This window comes from Scomber japonicus, chromosome 9, assembly GCF_027409825.1.
Source record: "Scomber japonicus isolate fScoJap1 chromosome 9, fScoJap1.pri, whole genome shotgun sequence".
Taxonomy (NCBI): Eukaryota; Metazoa; Chordata; class Actinopteri; order Scombriformes; family Scombridae; genus Scomber; species Scomber japonicus.
In genome coordinates this window covers 21,240,466-21,263,324 of record NC_070586.1, presented here as the reverse complement: position 1 = coordinate 21,263,324, position 22,859 = coordinate 21,240,466, and the positions used below count along the sequence as shown (strand labels likewise).

Genomic DNA, 22,859 nt, shown 5'->3' with positions numbered 1-22,859 from the left:
GAAGCCTTGGCAGAGTTTAATGTACTGGCACTGCTGCTCTGAAGGGCTGTGGAGGCGGCCTTCCTACAGGACCTCACCTGGTGCGGGTGTAAGGGTAGGCATTCCAGGACTCCTCTTCAACCCTCAGCGCCGCTTTGGGCAAGATGGAGCGGAACCAGCTGGGAATGTGCATGCCAATGTGGTAGACCTTGTGGGTGTACTGGCCCGTCCCACCCGGTCCATCTGTGTAGGGCTTATTTTCTAAGATCTCCACCCCGCTTCCTTCGCCACAGCTCTCTTCTCTGCTCTTTTTCTGTAGGAAGAAGAATAAAATTAAGTTGAAATGTTTTGCAAGGGTGCTTGTGTTTGTGCTCAAGTCTCTGAGAAGGGAGAGAGTGTTAACGTTGATGATAAGAATACACATTTCCCCTCAGTCTGAAACATGTATGTTTAAAATTGCAACGGAAACAAATAAATTGAAGGAAATAGTTGATGAGTTGGATGTCATTCAAACACACTCAAACACGAGACAACACGCGTAACAAAAACACTTCCTGAAAGCCTGACAGCTTTGAATTGCAAATGAGAAAGCCCAAAAACCAGCTAATGGAGCCACACCTTTCCCATATTTACATTCCAGGTGCACAGAGGAGAAAAAGGTGGGAGGAGCCTGCAGAGAGTAGAGCTTTAGTGAAATCAGAAAAGAGAGTGGAGCATAGTCCAAGTGCTGACAATATCAGAAACACAGAGAGCAAAGAGCGAGAACCATAAATGTCAGAGGTTACTGATGTGTCATCTTTTCCGTTCCTCTTATCAGCATGTGCCCAACCTTTCTCTGCACAGCTCAAAGTGTGTTTTAACAGCAGAATCACTGCAGTATTTAGTGGATCCCTGGGATAATAGTGAGACAGATTTCTCCAGTCAGTCCAGTGGGGAGAGGCAATGCAGGCAAGGCAGTGAATTAGTGGAGTAGGGAGGAGGAAGCCATGAGGCGTCCAGCACACCGGACCTCATTACCTCTGACAGGTCATTCATTAGCCACCCGCTCTGCTCTCAACAGCCCAGACACAGTTTAAAAGACACAGCACAGACGCCACAGCACCGTCAAACTGGCTGTACACGAGACAGGGGCTCAATAATGGAGCATATCCGCCATGAATGTCAATTTTACAGCATGCTGTACACACACAAACACAGAAATATGCAAACAAAGATGTTTTTCACAGATTAAAATATTTAAGCAAGGTACTTAAAGGGAACGTCCACCCCAAAGCACCATAAGTGTTGTTAATGTTAATGTTGTGCTTTTATTTTTAATGTGCTGTTTTTGTTTTGTTTTTTGTTTTTCTTCTTCTGTCACGCATTCGAAATAAAAAATAATCTAAAATCTAATCTAATTTTTCCCTTACAGAAAGGAGTAAAGACACCTTCAGTCTAATTATAAATAACATAGTTGGCTTTTTTAATTAAACAAATTTTTTAAAAGTCAGTGTGAGTACCACCATTGCATTACAGCTGCCAGTCTTTGCAAATCATGACAAAATGATCTTGATGGACAGTCAGCAGCTATGGTAAAAAAGAAAGGTGTAAATAAGCTTCATTGTGTTTTAGGGTGGACTGTCCCCCCTTTCATAAACTTGCTGACAGGTGACTGTAGTTCGTCAAATGCAGTGTCCCTTCTTCCCTGCCTGGAGCGACGGATGATTCAATCCAGTTCACCGGGAGGAAGACGAAAAAACACTGACCAGAGCTCAGTCGTTACCTCAAGGTAAAAGGGGAAATGAGGAAGGAGATAATCCTGAATATAATGTACATTCTTAATGGAAACAGTGTGCTTTGTACATTTATAAACATATATTAAGTGTTCCCAAATAAGAGTATCTGGAGGAATAAGCAGGATTCAAATCTACACCTTTCTACTGTAAAATCTTTTTTGGCTCAGTACATGAAGACAAAGTGCTCGCTGTGTTGAGAGTTCACATAAGACTCTCTTTCTCTCTTGCCAACCTTTATTTGAACCATAAAATCCTTAGAAAATAATAGCTATCACCAAGAAAGGCTGCTCTATGTGCTCATTTCCAGCTGCTTTGACAGGATGGGAGTCACATCCTGGATTTTTCTCCCTCTTGCCATCAAGTAAGTGAGGTGTGTTTCCTGTTTGGAATGCCGCTTCTTTCACATCCCTCCACAGACACAGCTGGTTAGTCAGAGCATGATGGATGTGTGCGAGTGAATGATATCCCCATGTTTGATTTCTAGCACATTCACCGTTTGCCTTGTATATTACTGCAAGTCCCTATGCAGCGATAATGAATTTACAATTAGCTATCGAATAAGAAGGCGGCATCGTGAGGGCGAAGGAGTGAGAGGAGAGATGGGGTGGGGCGTTGCCTGCTGAGGTGCAGACATGGCCAGGCTGTCCTGAGGCCCTGACTTCATCTCTGAGGCTTACTGGGGATGGATCGAAGGCAGGCTTACATGCTGCAGTTTCCCTGGTAACATACCGCGCTGAAGCGAGGGTAGCCACAGACACACCAGCAAAATCGTTGTTCCCTCTCCGTTCGGAATACAGCTCTCTTTCTCTCTCTTTTCCACCCCCTCTCATTTTCTCCCCTCCCTCCTTTGCAACCTCTCTTTTTGTCCTCCATTTCCTCTTTTTATTCACTCTCTCACTTGAACAAAACCTGACCACCGGCACGCTGCTGATGTCATGGTTGCCATAGTGACAGAAGCCTCACAGCAACGAGGCTGTGCAGAGAGGGTGAGGTCAGGGGAAAAGGTAACTATGGGTCACTAATGTAAGAATTCCTCCTTTTCTTTTGTCTACAAGCTTGACAGTGCACATATGAACTGCGTGTTGCGAGACGTGTGTCATATATATATATATATATATGTATACATATGTTTTTGCACAATATCATGTCTCACAAAATAAGGTTTGGGATCGACACAGGTCAAAACAAATACTGCAGTTATTTGTTTTAAGTCACGTCACGCCCACGCCACACTGGGGAGTGACGTGTGTGTCTACACGTATAAGTGTGTGCAGAAGTGTGGCGCAGTGACGAGTTTGTGCAGTCTCTAAAAAAGGCTGCTTGCTTTGGGGCATGTCTGCTGAGTCATGTTCCCAACCATCTACAGCTCAACTGTCTGTTTGGTACCCTGGGGAGGTGGAGTGGGGGGTTGGGGTGGGGGGGGCACATGTAGACAAACAAGAACAGGCACAAAACAGAAAACTCTTCTTTTACAGACCTAAATAATCAAAACTTCACGTGCACGGACTCTAATAAACTTATCTTAGTTTTCAGACAAACTGCATGTAGACAAAACAAGAGAGGCTCTCTGAATCTTTAACAGAGCTATAGCTTTGGTTGTAATAGTAATATTAGACTTTTTTCAACATACACTCAATAATGTGGGTGGAAGGTTAGAGTTGTAGAAGAGGCCTTTCAGTGCAACTGTCAACAGCTTGAATCTTGTCCCAGGAGACTGCTCAAGCTCCCATGAAGAGTATAAACTAGCTAACACTTTTGTAAATACAGAGGGTTCACATATTGTCTTGTGCTGGCTTCGAGGGGTGGCTTAATGTAAACCACCACAGTAAAAGATCACAGCAGAAACAAACTGCACACTAAACCAAATAAAATGCTTAAACCTGATCAAACAGACCTCTAACTTCAACAAACTTAAAACAACCACTCTGTGATACAGATTACATAACCCTGCAATGGAATGTTTAGTGCCAGAATCAGCATGTGCCAAATGCACCAACATGTCTAAAATAATTTTAAAAAGTTAAAGAGTTGTTATGATAGAGAGTGAAAGTGATTTCTCTCCATGCCTCTCCTGTGTACCTGGTGGTACCGCTGATTTATATAAATCCTCCACGATATAAACATACCGCATGAAGAGAAAGTATGTTGCCCGACAGGAAACCTCAAGCAGTATGAATCAGCCTGTCCTGCTTGTACCTGTAAATCCTAAAGCTCTAAAGCAGATCCTTAGTTTCCAACTAAAGGCACAGCTAGACAAATGAACTGTCTGGCAGACACAACACTGTATGTTCATCTCCATCACAGAACGTGTTGCACACTAAGTTTGCAATAAGATCTCCGCCTTTCTCCATGAAGCCTACGACGAGTGGAAACAGCCAGCTTCAGAGAGTTTAAATTGGATAATCTATCAACACACAAGCGCTCTTTGTGTTCCGTTCTCCACCAGCGTCAGACACCGTGTGACCAATCATTTCATAATTGGGCACGCTGCGATCACACTCTTGAAAAGCCTCATGTGTTCATAGATGTCCTCTGTGTGTGTGTGTGTGTGTGTGTGTGTGTTTGTGTGTGTGTGTGTGTGGAGGGGGGCAGGGGTTATTGAGTTGTGACCTCACCTGGATCATATAGAGCTGGGCGATGCGGTACTCCTCCACACTCATGGGCATGGGGATGCGGTACTCCTTGATGAGCATGGTGAATCTTGGATGAGGGGGGAAAGGGGGACTAGGGAGAAGATTGACCAGGGAAAGGGGGAGGGAGGGGCAGAGGGAAGGGAGGAGGAGAGAGGGGACAGGAGAGGCTCCGGGGCTCTATATGTGACTTGTCAAATCACCAGCTGAAGTCCACATTGATGGTTCCTTTGGGGAGAAAGAAGTAAACATAAGAATGAGGTGAACATATTTAGAGAATAAATTACTACATCCAATCAGCAGCGTTTGTTATCGTCACAACATGCTGAAGATGGACCTCTGAAAATACTAAATGTCTCTTCAAACAAGGTCTCTGTCAAACATCCATCACTCGAAAGCAGAAAACAGCAACAAAAATCATTCATGTCAGCAAACGGACTCATTTCAGAAAGCTGAGAAATTCCTCTCTAACATATCCAAACAAAGATTCATTCTCGTGGCTCACACGCAGCTGAAGAGGAGACGATAGCTGGAGTATCATCCAGAACATGTGCTCGAAGTGGTCAGTAGTCCGAGCCTCGCCACTGAGGCAAAAACCATCAGCGCTCCAGCTTCTCAGATCCGAGTAAGGCACTTCTCAGGATAAACTTCTCTTCTTATACACTACAGGCTACCGCTCTGTGTGTTTGTGTGTGTGTGTGTGTGTGTGTGTGTGTGTGTGTGTGTGTGTGTGTGTGTGTGTGTGTGTGTGTTAATATGTGTGTGTGTGTGTGTGTGGGGGGGGGGGGGGGGGTGACCGGAGCCTACAGAAAGCACCCGTGCCTTGCCGACGGTCCCAACAGTCACCTTATCTCTCCCAACCCTTCGGCGCTGTCACATGGGGGGCTCGCTCAGTATAAGAGGGATTACAGTCGAGTGGGGAGCATTACATAACCTTGTAAGAGCCCCCTGTGCATGATTGAGGTTTCACAAATAGCAGCCTTAGAGTTACACAAAGGATTGTTTTCAAAACCACTGGGCCGATAGGGGTAGGTGTAGGCTAAACACACGCACATGTGTGGGTGGCGTGAGTTGCAAAAAGTCTGCTTTGACCACTGAAGGAAGAGCAGCCCTCCGGTGCAGAGCAAGTACAAAACAGGATCATGACTGCACTGAGCTGTGGTGGGAGTTTATCTAAATTAAATATCACAGGTGTCGGCTAAGGTGACACATTAACTGAAGAGGAGTCAATAAGGAAGGGGAGATATCCTCGAGTGAAAGAACGGTTTTGTCAAAATGAGTGACTGCACAAACAGCGAGTCACTTTATTGTAACTTCAGTTCTTGGAGGGGAAAACAATTACAAAAACACTGTTACAAACTAAATCTTTCAGTACATTTTGTAAAAGAAAAAATGTATCCAAGGCGTATTTTCAGAAACTGAAAGCACAGTGGACTGGATCTTAGTCACAGTGCTGTAGAGACTGTACTGTACAGTGTGTGTGAGAGAGGGGGCCGCCCTGGCACCGCCTGCGTTCTGCTGATCCAAATGTAACCACACAGCGTTGCATAACCCCAATATTCACTCGTTCCTGACCTGTGGCAGCAACCGGACCTCACTCTGGCATCCGGCCATTTTCTCTAATCACACTAATTACACTAATATTCCCAATGCGTCACTTATCCAGTGAACAAAGGCCAGCTTTGGTGAGGGTCCTGGTGTCGTTTAAGGCCCCTGGTCCTCCAACTAATGAATGCTCGCCCCCACAACTCTCCACTGAGGACACATTCACCTACTAATAAGCTCACTGATGCACAGCCACGATAACAACTTTTCAAACCTCTAAACTTGGAGCAGGTGCGTACAAACAGACTAGTTAAAACAGGGTAATGTTGTCTTCTGTACGTTTTTCATATAATCTTTTTGCTCTACACGGAAGGACAACGCATTGACAAAATCGGAGCAGAACGCCACGTTTTGCTGAAAATATCTGCACTCTTGGGAAAGGCCGGGACAAAACTAGGCTAGGCGGAAAGGCCTGAAGACAAGCCTGCAGCTCAGTAGCTTGAGAGGCCTCTAGATGTTTGAAGCAAGCTTTAGAGGGGAAGGTCACAGCGCTCATCCTTGTTGACAGTGTTGATGAAACATAGCTTCAGTCTACTCGAGGCATAGTTCAACAATGTGGCAACAGTTGGTATAAGGGTTGCAACTGATGCTGCAACAAGCCTCTGAGTGTTTCTGAGAATTTACTCTTGGCCATAAATTTGACATGACTCAGTGTGACAGGGTCTCGTACTGGCTGGACTATTATCCACCGGATAGCAATCACAGAGTGAATCAAAGTCCTGTCAGGCCGCCACTAACAAGGAAGTGAGGCCAGGTATGTAAGGGAAAGGGAGGGCAGGATAAACAGAAAGGAAGAGGAAACGTTAGAGAATAAGAAAGAGTGACAGACAGCATAACAGAGAGACGCCATACAGTCACAGGATTTGTGGGATTTGTGATGCATGTGAATTATGTTCCTGACCGCTGTGCAGGATTAGGACATTCGCTCTTTGCTGCGGCTGCAACTAACAATTATTTTCTCCATCCATTAGTCTGTTCATTGTTTTTCTAAATTAATTGTTTAGTTTGTGAATTGTCACAAAATAGTGACAAAATCCATCTCAATTCCTCAGAGCTCAAGCTGACATCTTCAAATGACTAATTTTGTCCAAAAATACAGTAAAAAACGAAAGACATTCAGTTTATCATTTAAAAACAGAGAAAACCAGTAATAACTCACATTTAGAAGCTGGAACCAACAAATGTTTGATATTTTCTTGATTAATGATCCCAAACTGTTTGAATCTTTCCATCAAATGACTGAATTTTATATTAAATGACATTTTTTATTTTTGGTTGTTTTCTATGACAGGAAGACAAACAGACCTCTGCTGGCTATGGGACACACCCAACGTTACTTCCACAAAAATATGTTCGTTACATATTTTTTTATTAGTAGTGTCACTTTGTGATGAAGACACCCAACCTTAATAGATTTAACACCTCATGTACAGATTAATGTATTATGTATGTATATTTCTGAATGCGTAGCACTCCCAGTCACACAGGGAAATGACTGTTGTGTGTGGGTTTCATACACAAAGTTAAGTTGATGTCATCAGCCAGGTGACAGTCCTCCAGCTGGAAAACTGTTCCTGAATACCTAATGAATTCACCTGGCTATCTGCTGTTGTTATTTCCTCAATAATGCTGACTCTGATAACATGGTGAAGGCAAAGCACACCGATTTCTCTGTTGTCGGCACAAAAGTCTTCATGTGCTGCCATCACCTGAAGAAGTGAAAACTTAATGGATTAACTTTATTTTAGATTATTTTATTGATGTCAATGTCCCCACAACAACTGGACAGCTCTTCACTTCAAAACTGAACCTTGTACTGGAACTTTATAAGTTTTATATTCATATTGTTGAACTTGTGTGAGCACGTTCTGCAGCTCATGTGGCTGTAGTGTCTACTGTAGACCCACATGTAGAAGCAATGTTACATTCACTCTGATTTACAGATACACTTAACAATACTTCTACGAGTATTGGTGAGAACGCTGCAGCTCTGTTACAGCGCCAGTATAAAATAATCCTGCTCCAAACTATCATTATTTTGGCCTTAAAAACCCAGTATCGCTCGACTTCTACACTGAATAAGCAGATTTCAAGAGATTTCAACATATTCAATATGTACATTACTCTCATTTGCAGATGTTTCCAAAACACACACCTACTCTGAAGATGCCATTACCTCCCCGGTGGTTTAAACCTGTTTCTCTCGGACTCTTCCTCTATGACTGATGCAGATGCTGTGCACAGCAGAGGACCTGTAATGCACAATCCAACATCAGCCTCGAGAGAGTACTGGCACCATGCTTGACCCAGAAAAAAGCACTCTCACACACAGAGCTTAAAAATAGCTTGGTCACAATAATCCTAGCATACGCAAGCAGAGTGCTTGACGTTGTTTGTTCAGAGAATATGCTCATTCCCTTCTAAAAATACCGTCTCTGCCCCCCTCTAGGCAGTGACGCAACAACAGCACACGCCACTGCACACCGCTCATCACAAAGCAGCCTGCGATGTTCCTGATCCTGTTTGGAAAACTCAAGCCATCGATAGCCATCATATACTTTGAGTGGGGTGGTGTATTTTACCTTTTCTCACTACGCAAAAATGTGTTTTTCTTCTTCTTCCTTCAGTTTGATGTTTGAGCTTCACTGTGCAGACTGATATCTGTGTGGACTTTGACACTAGGAGGCTGTTTTCAGATTAATCTGCTGAAGGAAAGTTTCCCACCCTGAGTTTGAGGCATGTACCTTGTAGAGCAGGACTCATGACATCATGATTAGTTTGTAGCCAATCATGGTCCAGTATGCTGCTTATAACAGTTGGACGTGGGGACTTGAAGCCTCCAGTGCTGATCCATTAGAGGTACAGTGCAATACTCAAGGCAACAGTACACTTGTTTTAAATCACATTTTATGCACTTTTCAATCTATTTCAAAGCTGAATCACATCAGCTGAAGGCTTCTTCTACAGTTCGGGTTGGACAATATATCATCATTAGAGTCAATCTGCTGCAATGTTCCAGATAACACGATACTTAAAACTACAGGAGCCGTTCAGACAGTGCCTGTAAACACAGCTACATCTGTGTGACTGCTAGAGCCGGCATAAAATAAAAATAAAAAAAACACACAGGCTCTCAAAGATGTGGACATCTGCTCACCTCTTAACAGGGATAAGAGTCTGACATAAACAGCTGAAACCTGCTCACTCAACAAAGCAAAGACTGGATTATCTGTCATAGACCAGAGGCTCTGGCTTCTACTTAAACATTATAGCTACCTTTTCCCTCTGAGATCCATTTTCCTTGCTACCCAAGGCTGTGCAACAATAAAGGAAAACAGCATTAACTCTGTTTGAAGATGCAACATATAGTAAAGGATTGAAGGCTATAAGCACAGCGGACAGGTTGACCACAGGACAGAGAGCAGCAGCTGGGCCATGCTGTCAACACAAAGCTGAACGCTGCGAGGGAGGTGTCAACCCACAGGAGGCTTTTTCCTTGAGGCCATAATGGTGGCGCTTCTTTAAATTTAGCTCTGTTTTAGAGAGCACCAATTTGAGGTGGAGCAACAGAGGAGGCGGTGAATCCCAGTGGAGCCTAAGGAGGAGGGGGCAGCAGGGGTTCCCTTCATGACTGACCGGAGGTAAGACCCCCTTTTAAAATACGAGTGGAAAATGTTAGCCTGCGGACCGCCTAAAATACCATAGATCAGTTTCACACAACGTTGTCTTGACACTGCAGAGACGACTTTGGCTATGACAACGGCTGCAAACACGGCTCCGACCTGAGACGGGAACCCCCGATCGAGTTGATGGGCTTATCCGCCAATCCTGTTAAAATGTCAAAAGGCTTAAGACAATGCTGTTTTTGCTGCACTGTGTGTGTGCTGTGGCCAGAGCGGGAGAGTTTACCATCCACCTGTAATGACCACAGTGGCAGCGCGTTTCAAACAAATATACTGTACAGAGATTACACTTTGTCCCATAGAGTATCTAATAGGGGCAAAAGATGAAGCACCATTAATCAGGGGTATAAATTAGATAAATATAGAATATTTGGCACGTATTACTAAATACAAATTAGATTTACACTTTACAAACCCTGCCCCCATTAGTGCTAATGAAGAAAGGGATACGTATCCTTCCCTGCAGACATCTATAAATTTAGGTATATGAAAGGTGTAAAAAGGGGCACTCAGGGAGATATCCAACTGATATTAATCAAACATTTTACCCTTTATAAAAGATGAGTTTGTACTCCATTGAACAGAGACTTCTATGCAGTGAGTTAAGGGTGGAGGCTACCTAACAAAGACCACAATTTGCTTTGTTTGACTTCAATAACGTACGGAAACCATGAGCAAACATTTATCTTTTCTCCACACTCACAAAAGTAGTCACAGGTAGAGTAGAGCTCGACCGAATTATCAGTCAGCCTATCACAGATATATATCGTTACTGATGTGCTGATATATTTTATTATTATTATTATGTATTTTTTTTAAGTTATATGGGCAGCATTTTATGTATATTTGATTATTTTCAAAATCAAAATGTATTATATATGTCCACATGTTTTTTTGTTGCTCATTTATCTATAGTTGATAGATAATAGTATGGTTAACTTAATTATTAAATTCCCATTGAATTTTACTGTTTCAGTCCAATGATGTAATTTTATACAATTAAGTTTCTTGTTATGCCTCCGTTACATATCTTTGTCACAAGTGTGATAACCACATTTGAGGGATCATATATACTCTGTAAGTATGAGATTATCGGTCGATATAACGATATTGGAACTTTTTTAACTCCCTAATATCGGTATCTGCCTCTGCCCCAAAACACCAATATCAGTCACGCTCTAATGTAGAGGGATTGTTATTAAGCCTGCATGACAGACTTGATTTACAACTCAGTTAACAAAACAGATGATGTAGGAAGAACATAAAGTGATCTCCTAACATTTAGAAGTTGGCACATCACAAAGAATCGCAGCAACAACACGAGTAACCAGAATCACAAGCAGCAGCACCATGTGCCATAAGGAGGATATGGTGAAGTACAAAGCAGCGGATTAAAAAAAGAAAAAAAGTACATTGCAATAAATAGTAGTGCGTCATCTTGTGCCACATACTGTAGATACAGTAAGCTCCCATGAAGCTCCCTAGAACAAGGCCAACACACCTCCTGTCCCTTAGGCCCTTGCTCCTCCGTGAGCTAAGGAGGTGGGATGCACAACCTGCCCTTGTTCTTTACTCATCATCGCAATGAGAGGAATAAGCTAAAAATACTCAACACCCTGTGAGCATCTCCTTCATTGTGTTCCTCCTCCTTCTCCTCGTTCCTCTTCCTCCTACAGCAACCCTGCAAGTAAGAGCTGCTTCTAAAAATGATCTTCGCTTGCACAGGCGGGGAACCAATGAGAACTGCAGACACAGCGCTGTACACAACTTTGCAGAAGAGATTCATAACCAGAACAAACACATTGCTAATCATCCGTTAACTGAGTTTTAGTCGCCATACAAGGGTTTATGGCCAAAGACAAGTCAAGCATGTCACATTTAATTATTTACTGTCACATAGAGCAATAAATGATTATAAAAGAAGCTGAAATATTGCAGCAAGTATCAGCAGATTTATTTATTCTTTCCAGCCAACCATAAATATGGCATATTTTTAGATACCTCACTGCATCTGCAGCTCTGTACCAGTGGAAAATAAGTAAAGTTTGAGATTAGATACCCCCACAGCATGTAATTAAAAATCTACATAAATAAATCTGGTGCCCAGTGTCTGCTGAGAACTTTAAGCTGCTTTAATAAGTGGAGCCATTGTTTTCTCATGCCTCAGTGGTGCTCATCAGCCCACCGTTTTCCAAAACGGGCCTGTTACATACCAACTCTATCTCTAATCAACGCCACGCTTCACTCTGAACTCCAAAATTAGATGACCTTATATGCAAATTACACTTGGATTAATCAGTTACGTGCCAAGGTTAAATCAGGATCTCTGCTCCGCTGTCATTCTCTCCCAGTGCTCAGACAAGCCTAAATCAACTGCGCACACGGAGAGAGAGTCTTATGTAACTTGGGCAGACACAGAAACGGAAAAGCATCGCCACCCCTAGCATTTTGTCCATCTCGTCCACTTACTCATGTAGCCCACAGACCATCAATAGGAAATACTTTTGTAGATTTAAAACAGTCAAACATCACCATCAACCCCTCTGTGAGTGTTTGGTAGCTGCGAGATGCTGATTCAAATCAAAATCAAGGCCATCCCGCTAATGTGGAGCTTGTTACTGAGTGCTGCTGGCCACTGACAGCCTGAAAGCTCGGCACAAAGGCTCGAAGGAACAACAACTAATGGCTCTCCAGCATTGCTGCCACTAGCAATCTCTCGCTCACATTTTCAATAGTGCAAAGTGGCTTCCACTACATAAAAAACTGAAGTCGGATTTGTTACTGAAGTGAGAATCCAAATAGGTTCACATGTATTACATCTCTAAACTGTCTTGCTATGTTTAACAAAGGCGTTTAAAAAAGTACACCAGATGTTAAATTAAGTGTCAGTCTAACCTGTGTCACCTGTGTTATTACAAACATGATGCTTTGCTGACGTCCGGATAGAAGTTAGATCAGAGATACAACAACTTCAGTTTAAAGCATTTTAGATTCAAAACAGCAGTGTTTTGTGTTCATTTGTAACGTATAGATCACATCACATAAATCTGTCTGTCTAGTCTAACGGTAGCTCGCCACAGTTGAACAAAACTTCATCAGCAGTCAGACAACCAGCTAGGAAACTTTTTCAGAGTAACTACTTCGAAGAAACAAAATGGATTATACTCCGCCACAAACTTGTGAAGAAAAATGTTTTGCCTGAAGCCAAAATGTATTCCCTTTCCTGTCCCTTTATCCTCTCCATCATTGCTTGAACGGGGGGTGGGGGGGGGGTTACCATGGAGACAAAGAAGGCCCTTTCCTTATTGGTTGCCAAGATGAAGTCAGAGTGACGAGGAAAGTAGAGACCAGACGCTACCGGGGCTCTTTCTCTTGTTTCTCCTGTCTCCACTTTCACTTTCCTGAGTCTCTGTTCTTCCTCAGCGCGGTTCATTTCCACTTCTCTGTCTCTTCCTCGGCAGTCTGCGACGCTCGCTGATTCTTCTATACAGTCAAACAAAGTACATCCTCCTGTGATATATGAAGGTGACAAACCTTTTTATTGCAGAACGCAGGGGGGGAAAAAAACAGGAGGTGGGTGTGATACACATTCGCTGAGCCTCAAGTCTAAATACAGCGACATCATCTTCACAGAGCTACATGCTGGTGTAAAAGCCAACACAGTGTGTTGAAGATAAACCTGCTATCTGCCCTATGCTTGATGTAATTGTGGTGTAACTTATCTTTCTAATATTAACCAAGTATACAACCAATAGCTCCATTGTCAAAGATCTAGCAATGAACTCATATTCAGTTTTAGAGCTACAACAAATAGCGGAGTAATCAGTTAATCGTCCACTATTTTGATTGATCAATTAATCATTTTGGGTCATTTTTTAAAGAAAGACTTCTCTAAATTCTCCAGCTCCTCAAATGTGAATATTTTCTGGTGTCTTTAGTCTTCTATAACAGTACAATTTACATTTACAGCTTCATTTAGCAGATGCTTTTATCCAAAGTGACGTACATCTGACAGTTTATACAACACCCTGCCTAAAGTGCGTGAAGTGGCATCCAATATAATGTACCAGCAAGCGGTGCACAGAGGGAAAGCATGGAGTGCTCCCCGAGTGTGAAGGTGCTCACTGAAGAGCTGGGTCGTTAGTCTTTTCTGTGGGTCTAACAGAGTTTGGTAAGTCGTTCCACCACCGGGGAACAATAGTCTGACAAGCAACTTAGGGCCCTGAAAAAATTTGTAGGACAGAAGAACAGAAACCAGACTTGGTCAAAGCCTGGTCTGTATCTGGACTGTGTATGAAACACTAGAGGGCTTTTAATTAGTGCGTCAGCTGGTTACCATCAGACATCACATTTTTTAAATGTTTGTTTTTAAGTATGTTTAATTTTATTTATATGTACTGCACTTTTCATACAGTAGCTATAAAGTGCTGTTCATATCAGAAAAAAACATGACCACAGTTTAATGTGTTTCATGTGTGTTGGTAAATGTATTTGTTATTGTTATTTTTATTTAAAATGAACAGAGAAGTGCTTTAAAAAACAAAAGAACACTTGACGCATCTAACAGGTGGAAACTGACAGGAAGTTATACTGGCGACAGTGCACAGATCCTCTTATATATATTTATATATATGTATCACACGAAACTCTCCTTCAGCAGTCAATCGTGGCAATATTCAAAAATATGAAAAGTTACTTATCAACAGTCGTACAGAAAAAATTACAACCGTTTAATCTCTGCTTGTTGTTGGGAAATGCATTCTGGGATACTAACTGTACCTTTGGCCGCCAGTATAACTTCATCACTCAGTCAGTCAGTGACAGGCTCTCACGTGTTTTAGCTGGCTCCACTGCTGCAGTCCAACCAAAAATATGAGAAAAAGTACCAAATATTAGTGGAGAAAGGGGTGAAAGATTTTTTTTAATGTTTCTCCAAATCACCCCTTATCCCTTTGTGTTTCTGGTTCGAAGATATTTGAGTCATCAGTTCAGTGAGTAGGCCATGTGTTCGTTCAGAGGACGCTGTGGATCGAGGCAAATTAACTGTCAGTGAAAAGAAAGCTGCTTGTGAAAAGCTGAGACCGTCTGTTGCCCTTTGGAGAAATACCACAAACCCTCTTGTGCTGCACAAATAATGCGGTCTTCCTAAAAGTGTTCAAGTCAGTGACCAAAGACAGAAGCTGTTTCCTCATGCTGACCATAAAAGGCCATTTTCAAAGATACTCGTGGTCCTGTGACTTTGGCTAACATTTCAATGGGTTCTGAGGTCAGGTTTTCAGCTCTGTGGAGGACCAGGCTTTATCACCTCGGGAGTTTTCTATCAGGGTCAGAGTCTAGAAAAAGCAGAAACTCTCGATCACTCTTATACCATAAAGGATTTTGACGTCTTTCTCTCTGTCTGTCTCTGTCTCTCTCTCTCTCAGAGCTTTGTCTGGCACACAGAAAACCTTTCGGCAAAGAATGGGCATAATGCAGAGAGACTTCCCAATAAAAGCCTGAGCAACAGGGAAAGAGGTTGAGGGGGCAGCGAGGGAGGGGGAATTAGGGTCTCAAGGAGTCTATTTTTAGCCGCTGAGAAATCAGGTGTCTGCAGCCAATGGAAAAGTAAAGGAAGCGTGGGTAAAGTGACATGAAGCAGCGCCGTCGCTTTCATTTTACATGATCCTCATGAGTCAGAGAGCACTGCAAGGGTTGGGGGTGGGGTAGAACAAAACACAAACAAATATAAAATGGCATATAGGGTCCATACTGACAGGAAACACACACACGCATACACACACAATGAGAAATAGATCATTAAAAAGCACAGATGAAAAGCAAAATAGCACAGAGATCAAAAATAAAGTCCTCTAAGCAGCACTTTCCTCAATGAGTGGGAGGTGTAAGCAGCGTTTCTGATTCACAGCAAACTAAAGACCAGATTAGATTAATTCATCATCGACTGGAGGGACTCGACGGCCTTGTGGAAAAAGATATTGTTGCATCTCTCTGCTTATAAGCCAAGAACCTGGTAGAGAGAGACTGTGTGTCAGGGTGCTTCGGTTTCACCTCGTGACATAGACAAGCCTGGTGAATATCACCATTAAACACCACCCGACCCCCGAGACACACACACACACACACACACACACATACACACACACACCCAAGACCATAAAACGGAACTCAAGTGAGGACGCAGGAAGGTGGTTGACTGCTGAATCCACCCACATTGTCAGAAAAAGCTGGCGTCCAAAGGGAAGGAGACACGATGCAGGCCTGTGCGAACCCTTCCTCTCCGTCTCATTTCCCAGACAACGCCACTGTCTGATGATGTGCCATTCATCAGCTGGCTCATCTGGGATGCGCGGGGACAGGTTGTACCCCCATTGTTCCTGTCAACAGCTCAACACCAACATTAGCATCACCTGCTTTGTTTAAGGGAGCTGAGGTGGGAGGGAGGGCGGGCGGGCTGGGAGGAGAAGGACAGGCTCGGTGAGGCTCGAGGTGCGGAGGAAACACAATGTTCCATTCGGTGCTTGGCTGGCGCCCAGATGCACGACGGAGGCTCGTTTAAAATACTGTCATGATGCCTGATTGTTCGCTCAAGATGAATTAAAAGATTTTCTTTTTTCCAGACACTACCAGCTGGCAGTGTGTCTCTGCTCCCCTGAGAGAACATCATACATTGTAAGAGATATACTTCAAACCACTTTGGGTGCCTGAACAATTGTAAAAAGCACCCATTATAATCTTCAACTTCCAAAAAAATGTTACAGGGTTGTGAAACTGTTCAAAGTTCTTCTGGGAAACTTTTCGATCACTTAAAACAAGGATACATTAATTAATCTTACTTCAAAGCTTGTCAAACATTAGACTCTAAAATCTAAATACTGATTACAAAACATACAATCCCATTTCCCAGAGAGAAGGGTGATCTAAGGATACCTGATCACTCATACCAGTCAAGTTAATTTCATCTATAAAGCCTCAAATATCGACTCACACTTCACACTCTTCACATCGTCCAACACCCGACATACCAAGAGGACTGGAAGGGCCGAAAATCAAGAGTGCATACCTGATTTTAAAGATGTGCTGCTATTGATCAATATTATTACTAATAATGATACAACATTTGATGGTGGTGGCACAGTTAAGTCACTTTTGTTTACAGCCGTTAGACCCCCGACTCGGATGAGGAAAAACTCCACCCACACTAATAAACACTGAACAAATTATTCACAAATTTTTATCTTAAGATCATAAAATGTTGGATTCTGCACAGCTTTCAGATATTAAAAGGTTTCTTTTATCTTTTCAATATGTAAATTCCTTAATTACTCCTTGAGCCTGTGTGTATTGCACAAGTGTCATACGAGCCCTCCAGCATGCAGTGCAAAACAAACAGGAAGTAATGTTCCTCATCTATCCATCATCATTATCCAATCCTGCAGCAGATGTTTCAGCAGAGTACTGGAGAGCCATACAACTCATTTGAATGGAATATTTCAGCCATTACAGTCGTGTGCTGTTCATTATCTGATCAACCGTCCTGTTGTTTAATCATATCTGTATTCTAGGGGGGAAAAAGCAACAAACACTAATGAACGAATTCTGATCTGTCATGGTCACGCTCTCTCAAAACAACCTTGAACAACTGTTTACCTTGAGCCACTTCCTGCTCCATCGCTGCTAACCAAACAAGCTAACAGAGTCGTGTCCTTTGATAAACAAAAAATAGCGACTATGGGAGATTTAACAAAGTTGCTCTGTTAATGGTTAAACACTTTATTTCATTAAAGCGTGGTGTTAAAAGTTACAATCCCTTCTAGTGCTGTCAGTGCCCATAAAAATCTGCCTCTGTTGAATGTCAGAGCAATGATACCAACAAGACGTCAAAGAGTCTTTGTTACCGTGAGTTATCAGCTCCTGGAGAAATATTTAGACTATAAAGTCCAAGATAACATGAAGGGCTTGTCGTGAGTCCAGGTTAATACCCACACACTCATTTTAAAACAACTGTATTCCCATTTTAGATGCCAAGATGTGGAATAAACTGACTTTAATATTATCTTAACAAAGCAATCACAGGGAACTTAAAGCAACAAATCACATCAAATATGACAAATCAAGCACAAAAAATTAAGTTCTTTGTGGTTTATGAGCTAAACGGCTCCTCCGTCTTTGAAAATAACACCTTATCAGCTAGATAGACCCAGACCTTGTCTTGGGTGGGAGTGACAGTGACTGTGCGTAAATGGTGGGTGGGATACCACACGCAGGAGAAAAAACATGCAATAGGCTACCAAAATAGTCCACAGTCTGGTCTGAGCAAAGAGCCAAGACTAACTAAAGTGAATTACATGTTAGGAAGAAATCACACAAACTATTCAACATCTGTGTTACAGTGGGTGAAGCTTCAATCTTATTTACCACCTCGTTAACGCTCCACTAAATGCTTAATTTGCCTCATGTTTACTGAGTTTGTACCTGATGTTTCTCTGCACTTCCTGTACCAGTGATCTCCTCTGATAATCAGCTCAAATAACACACACACACACACACACACACACACACACACACACACACACACACACACACTTACAACCAAAAGATGTGGTAAGCAGCTGCGTACGTCATTCAAACTTTAACTGACAGGAAGTGCATCATGACTTTGTTTCCTACACAAAAATGTCATTACTCAAGGACTGTACACTTTTGTTTGTCACTGGTAGTCTCGTGGAAACACTAAAGCATCTCTGACTTATGATTTTGCATAAGCAGTCTGAGGGGCTGCGGTAGGAAAACAGAGGAGTGATCGCGTGTGAGAAGAAAAAAAAACCACAAACCAAGATTCCACGTAGCGCTATGAATACTCAAACGAGACTGGGACACTCGCTCGCAAGCTTCAGGCTCCTGTGTCAGGAATTTTCCACTCCACAGTCACAGTCGTATACAGCATATATTTACATATTCTCACCGCATTTTCCTCCTGACCATCAGAAGGTTTACACTCCTGTAATTGTACAACTGACTGTTGTATTAGTGGAGTACTTTTAGTCTTAGGGAGGAGACAAATGAGCAAAGATTAGCGTGGTATCTGGATGCAGGTAGAAATGATTACCCTATTCTATATTTTTATAACATGCAGCAGGTGTCTCCATTTTATTTTTTGCATTGGCTTTAAAAACATCATCAGAGCTGCTTTCAACAAAAAAATTTTGAGCGTCTTCAGGTAAAAACACAACTGACTGATTCATAACTGCCGCCACTCTGAGGTTCATTAGCAGTCTGATCTGTTTGTCAGCTGTTTCAGAGTCAAAAGAAACACCTGAGAGTGAAAACTGTCTCAGCTTTCAGTATTACGTCTTTTTTAAAGGTTTTTTCTGGCATAGACGCCTTTATTCGACAGTAGTGAGACAGGAAATTACGGAAGAGAGAGAGAGGGGGGCGTGACATCCATAAAGGTCCGCTGGCTGGGGCTCGAACCTGCATATATGGCATGCGCTCTTAACCACTCGCCCACCTGCTCGACCACAGTGTCTCATCTTTTAAAGCTTCCTTGATGTACTGTAATGCATTCAAATAACTCTCCTCAGGGAAGAAATGCCCTGCCACAGAAAAATGTTAATTACTGATTAAACCAGACAAATATGTTAAATATGTTAAAGTCTACATACGGTTGAACCACAACTGTGTCGAACTTTAACAAGCAACAAACCTGCGAATACATTTGAAATCCCAAAGATACAATTTTAATCTTCCAGGAAATAACCCATGCAATATGTAAACTCAATTAATATTTAAAATGTATTAAATTAACTTTACTAATTATGTCTTAATGGATTCACATGAATCACTCACACATGAATTCTAATTACAGTAAGCATCAACCTAGTTTTATTCAGGTTACCTCAAAGTTACTCAAAAACACTACGTGACAACATGTTGCTGTGGGTGTAAATAATTAAAAAACCATAAAACTACACAAATAAACAACCAATTTAAATTAAGACTTTATAAAAAATTTTTTGGATATAATCTAAAATAAGAGTGCTGCCAAAACAAGTTGTGAGGTTTAAACCATCCTAAAGACAAACATGAAAAATCTACATGAACAACATCAAGCCTGTTTTGCAATTTTACTTTACTGTGCTCCAAAAAGTTTAAACTAACATCATAACAGGCTTCTGTGTTCAGAAAGTGAGCAATAAGCATAAAAAAATAAAAAATAAATAAATTACAAAAATACAAGCATTTCATCTTACTGGCCATACCCTGCCCAAGTAATGTGATTTGACAAATGATTTTTATTCCTACTAAACATTTTAACACACAAAGCATGAATACTGCTTGTATGTTAGATCAATATTTAACTGGGAAGGAATGAAAACGATGGTGCTTCTGTTAAGAGTTACACTTCAAATCAACAACAACAGCAAAAAGTGGGACAGAAAACAGAGGCACATTTCTTTAAAGCCTCTCTAAATATTTTCCCATTTGCAGTGTCAACAAAGCCAGGGCCATCTCCCTCTCATGTGTGTTTGTGTTTGTTTGGGTGGGTGGGGGGAGGGAGGGGGCTACTTTAGAAAACTAGTTCAGCAGATACCTCCAGGAACGAGGAAGATTTGACTCGTGGATCATGAGTGATGCTGTTACTCTGATGTGGACGGCCCTTTAATCATCAGAGCAGCTCAACATCAGCAATCTGTTCAGTTCCTCATGACACACAAATGAATGACATGAGAAAAGATCTGCTGGTCACTGACAGCACTTCAGCATGGTAATCATTGAAATCAGCTACAGGGGCAGTTATATATGTTTCAAGTCAGACATGAGGAACATACATGACAAAGCAAATGAGATTTTAAAGATCACACGGACGCTCAGTGTATTACACAACAACCTCTACAACCGTTACGACTTCTAGTAGGCAGGAAGCAGGTTTCAACATGTCAAGGAGGAATTACACTGTGAGAGCACATCGCTACAATATTCTTCAGGCCCAGAAACAACACAGTACCTTATCTAGGTATGTGTCTCCTGCAGTTCTTTTTTATCTGACAACCATGCACAGGTCAGATCTTGCACTCATGAAAAGCACCACATATAAGTCTCAAAACTAGTCTTGGATTGCAGTCCTGCTTCAAAGATGTACTGATGCTGGACGTACAGCATAGGGTCACAGCTCCTGCACTCCTGGTAGAGCAATCATCTGGACAATGGCAGCCACAGCCTCCAATTCAGCGCTGCCTCAATGAGTCACTCTGTCCGGCTGAGCCAGGAGGAGTGACTCTTGATGCTGAGACTCATAAAGTCAAGACGGGCATAGGGCACAGAAAAACAAGCATGTGGCATCCAGGTGTTAAGAATTGAGCTTTTCTTTCCTTCAAAACCCAACATCTACATACTGTGACGTTAAGCTGAGTCTTAAATAAATCCTCACACCTGAGAATTACTGGAAAATGTCTCTTAGAAAAACGCAGACACCAACAGGACAAGACCATGAAGGCTGAAAAATTCACTCTGTGCGCTCCAGTGATTTCTATTTTAAAGTGTATAATAACCCCAGAGCAGCTTACAGCCACGACAGGAAGAGTAACATTTCATCTGTTCTAACAGGCGTGCCTGAGTGACAGCAAAACAGGGACCATAGCATTGGAGCAAAGAAATATGCTGCACTTCTGAATGACAAAGGAGGACGACAAAGTGAGTCTAGACAAATGCAGTGACAAGTTATGACAGAGATGTTTTCAAATGTATGTAAAATGCTATACTTTCAATAATAATTATTTGTGTCTGACATGTTTTTTCCACAAATTAAAAATTCTGAATCTATGAACACACAAATACTTTTCATTTCAGAAGTTTAACGGCTGAACACAAGTATCTCCTGCCTAACTGTAAAGTCAGTTCTCAGTGTTTGTGCGCTGGAGGCTTCATGTTTCAACACCACATCTCTGTAAGTTGAATATTGGACCAGAACTGACTCCAAACTATTTGTGATGTCACAAATCCTGCTCTTAAGCCCAGCCCTTAAAACTGGATCTTTAATGAGCTCAGACAAACTTTCCACTTTCAGCAGATGAATGTGAAAACAGCTTTCTAGTGTCAAACTCTACTCATGCATCATTCAGCATAGCGAGGCTCAAATATCCAGCTGACGGCACAAGCCGGAAAAACACATGTCTGACTGGAGGGTGACTTTAAAGACGCTGTAACATTTTGATTTAGTAAACGTGACGCTGCGTCTGTGAAAATGGGGGATGATTAAATTTGAACTAAAGTAAACCCACAGGCTGTTAGTTACCTAGCAACATGGCAGCACGGTAATGACAAATTGATAGCTTGCAATGCTCATCACATACCTGGAGTTGATGCACCTCTGGCCTCGCTGCGCTCCAGCACTCCAGCAAATCAAAGTTCATCGGCCTCTCTCAGCGATTTTTTTTTTTTTGGGAGGGGGGTTACACCAGTAAACCGCGGGTTTTCTCTCAGCATGAAGCAGAGGTGGACTTGATGAGGTCTATAGAAACGATGCCATAACTGAGACTGAGCGCATCTGAAGTCAGCAGCTGGTTTCCTTTACGTCGCCGGCTGTCTGTGTTGGCCCTTCAGCGGAGGAAGGGTGTGCGGGTACGACAAGCAAAGATGATCCGTAGAGAAATATCATCATCAGCCCGTCAGGAGTGTGTTACATGATATCAACCGCAGCTTCTCCTCTTGTTTACAAAATGTGACCACATCATTGCGGCGGACAACCACACGCTGGGTTTCCTCAATCGGCAGGAAAAGGCCAAGGTAGCTATGGTAACGTTAAAATGTCCTTGAATAGTCGAGCAACCCTCGCAGGAGTTTGGCGGCTCGGCTCATCCAGGGAGAGGGAAATGAAAACGGCTCCGAGCTCAGCCCAGCGACAGTCGCCTCCGTGCAGAGAGGCGGGAAGAGCGGGGCACAGACACATGAAGAGGGCTCGCCATCATAAGTTGTCACTTCGTAGAGCTGAAATTATACTTTCCGCGTCCGCGAGGGTCCGCTAGGGTCCGCCTAACGTAAATTTCGTCAGAGGGTGCACGCGTATGCTTCGTGCCCGCGCGGACATCCGTGTACAGTGTGTTGTGACCGCGCATGTGTGGAACGCGCACTCCAGAAAGCAGAACAAACACCACTACTATTGAGTCCGGTGGGTCCGCAGCTGGCCTTAT

At 42.5% G+C, this 22,859-nt stretch overlaps 1 protein-coding gene across 3 annotated transcripts in view; it reads right to left on the bottom strand.

The window, feature by feature from the left end:
* The window catches only part of LOC128364374 (membrane-associated phosphatidylinositol transfer protein 2-like), a 45,859-nt gene extending 23,069 nt beyond the window's left edge, over nucleotides 1–22,790 (bottom strand). For all 3 annotated transcript variants that reach the window (XM_053324906.1, XM_053324904.1, XM_053324905.1), the window contains exons 1-3: nucleotides 22,023–22,790; nucleotides 4,370–4,612; nucleotides 78–292 (exon numbers count right to left, since the gene is read on the bottom strand). In XM_053324906.1, the coding sequence (XP_053180881.1) occupies nucleotides 78–292; nucleotides 4,370–4,447 (293 nt within the window). In that variant the 5' untranslated portion in view covers nucleotides 4,448–4,612; nucleotides 22,023–22,790. The remainder of the gene's footprint in view (nucleotides 1–77; nucleotides 293–4,369; nucleotides 4,613–22,022) is intronic.
* Nucleotides 22,791–22,859: the final 69 nt, after the last annotated feature.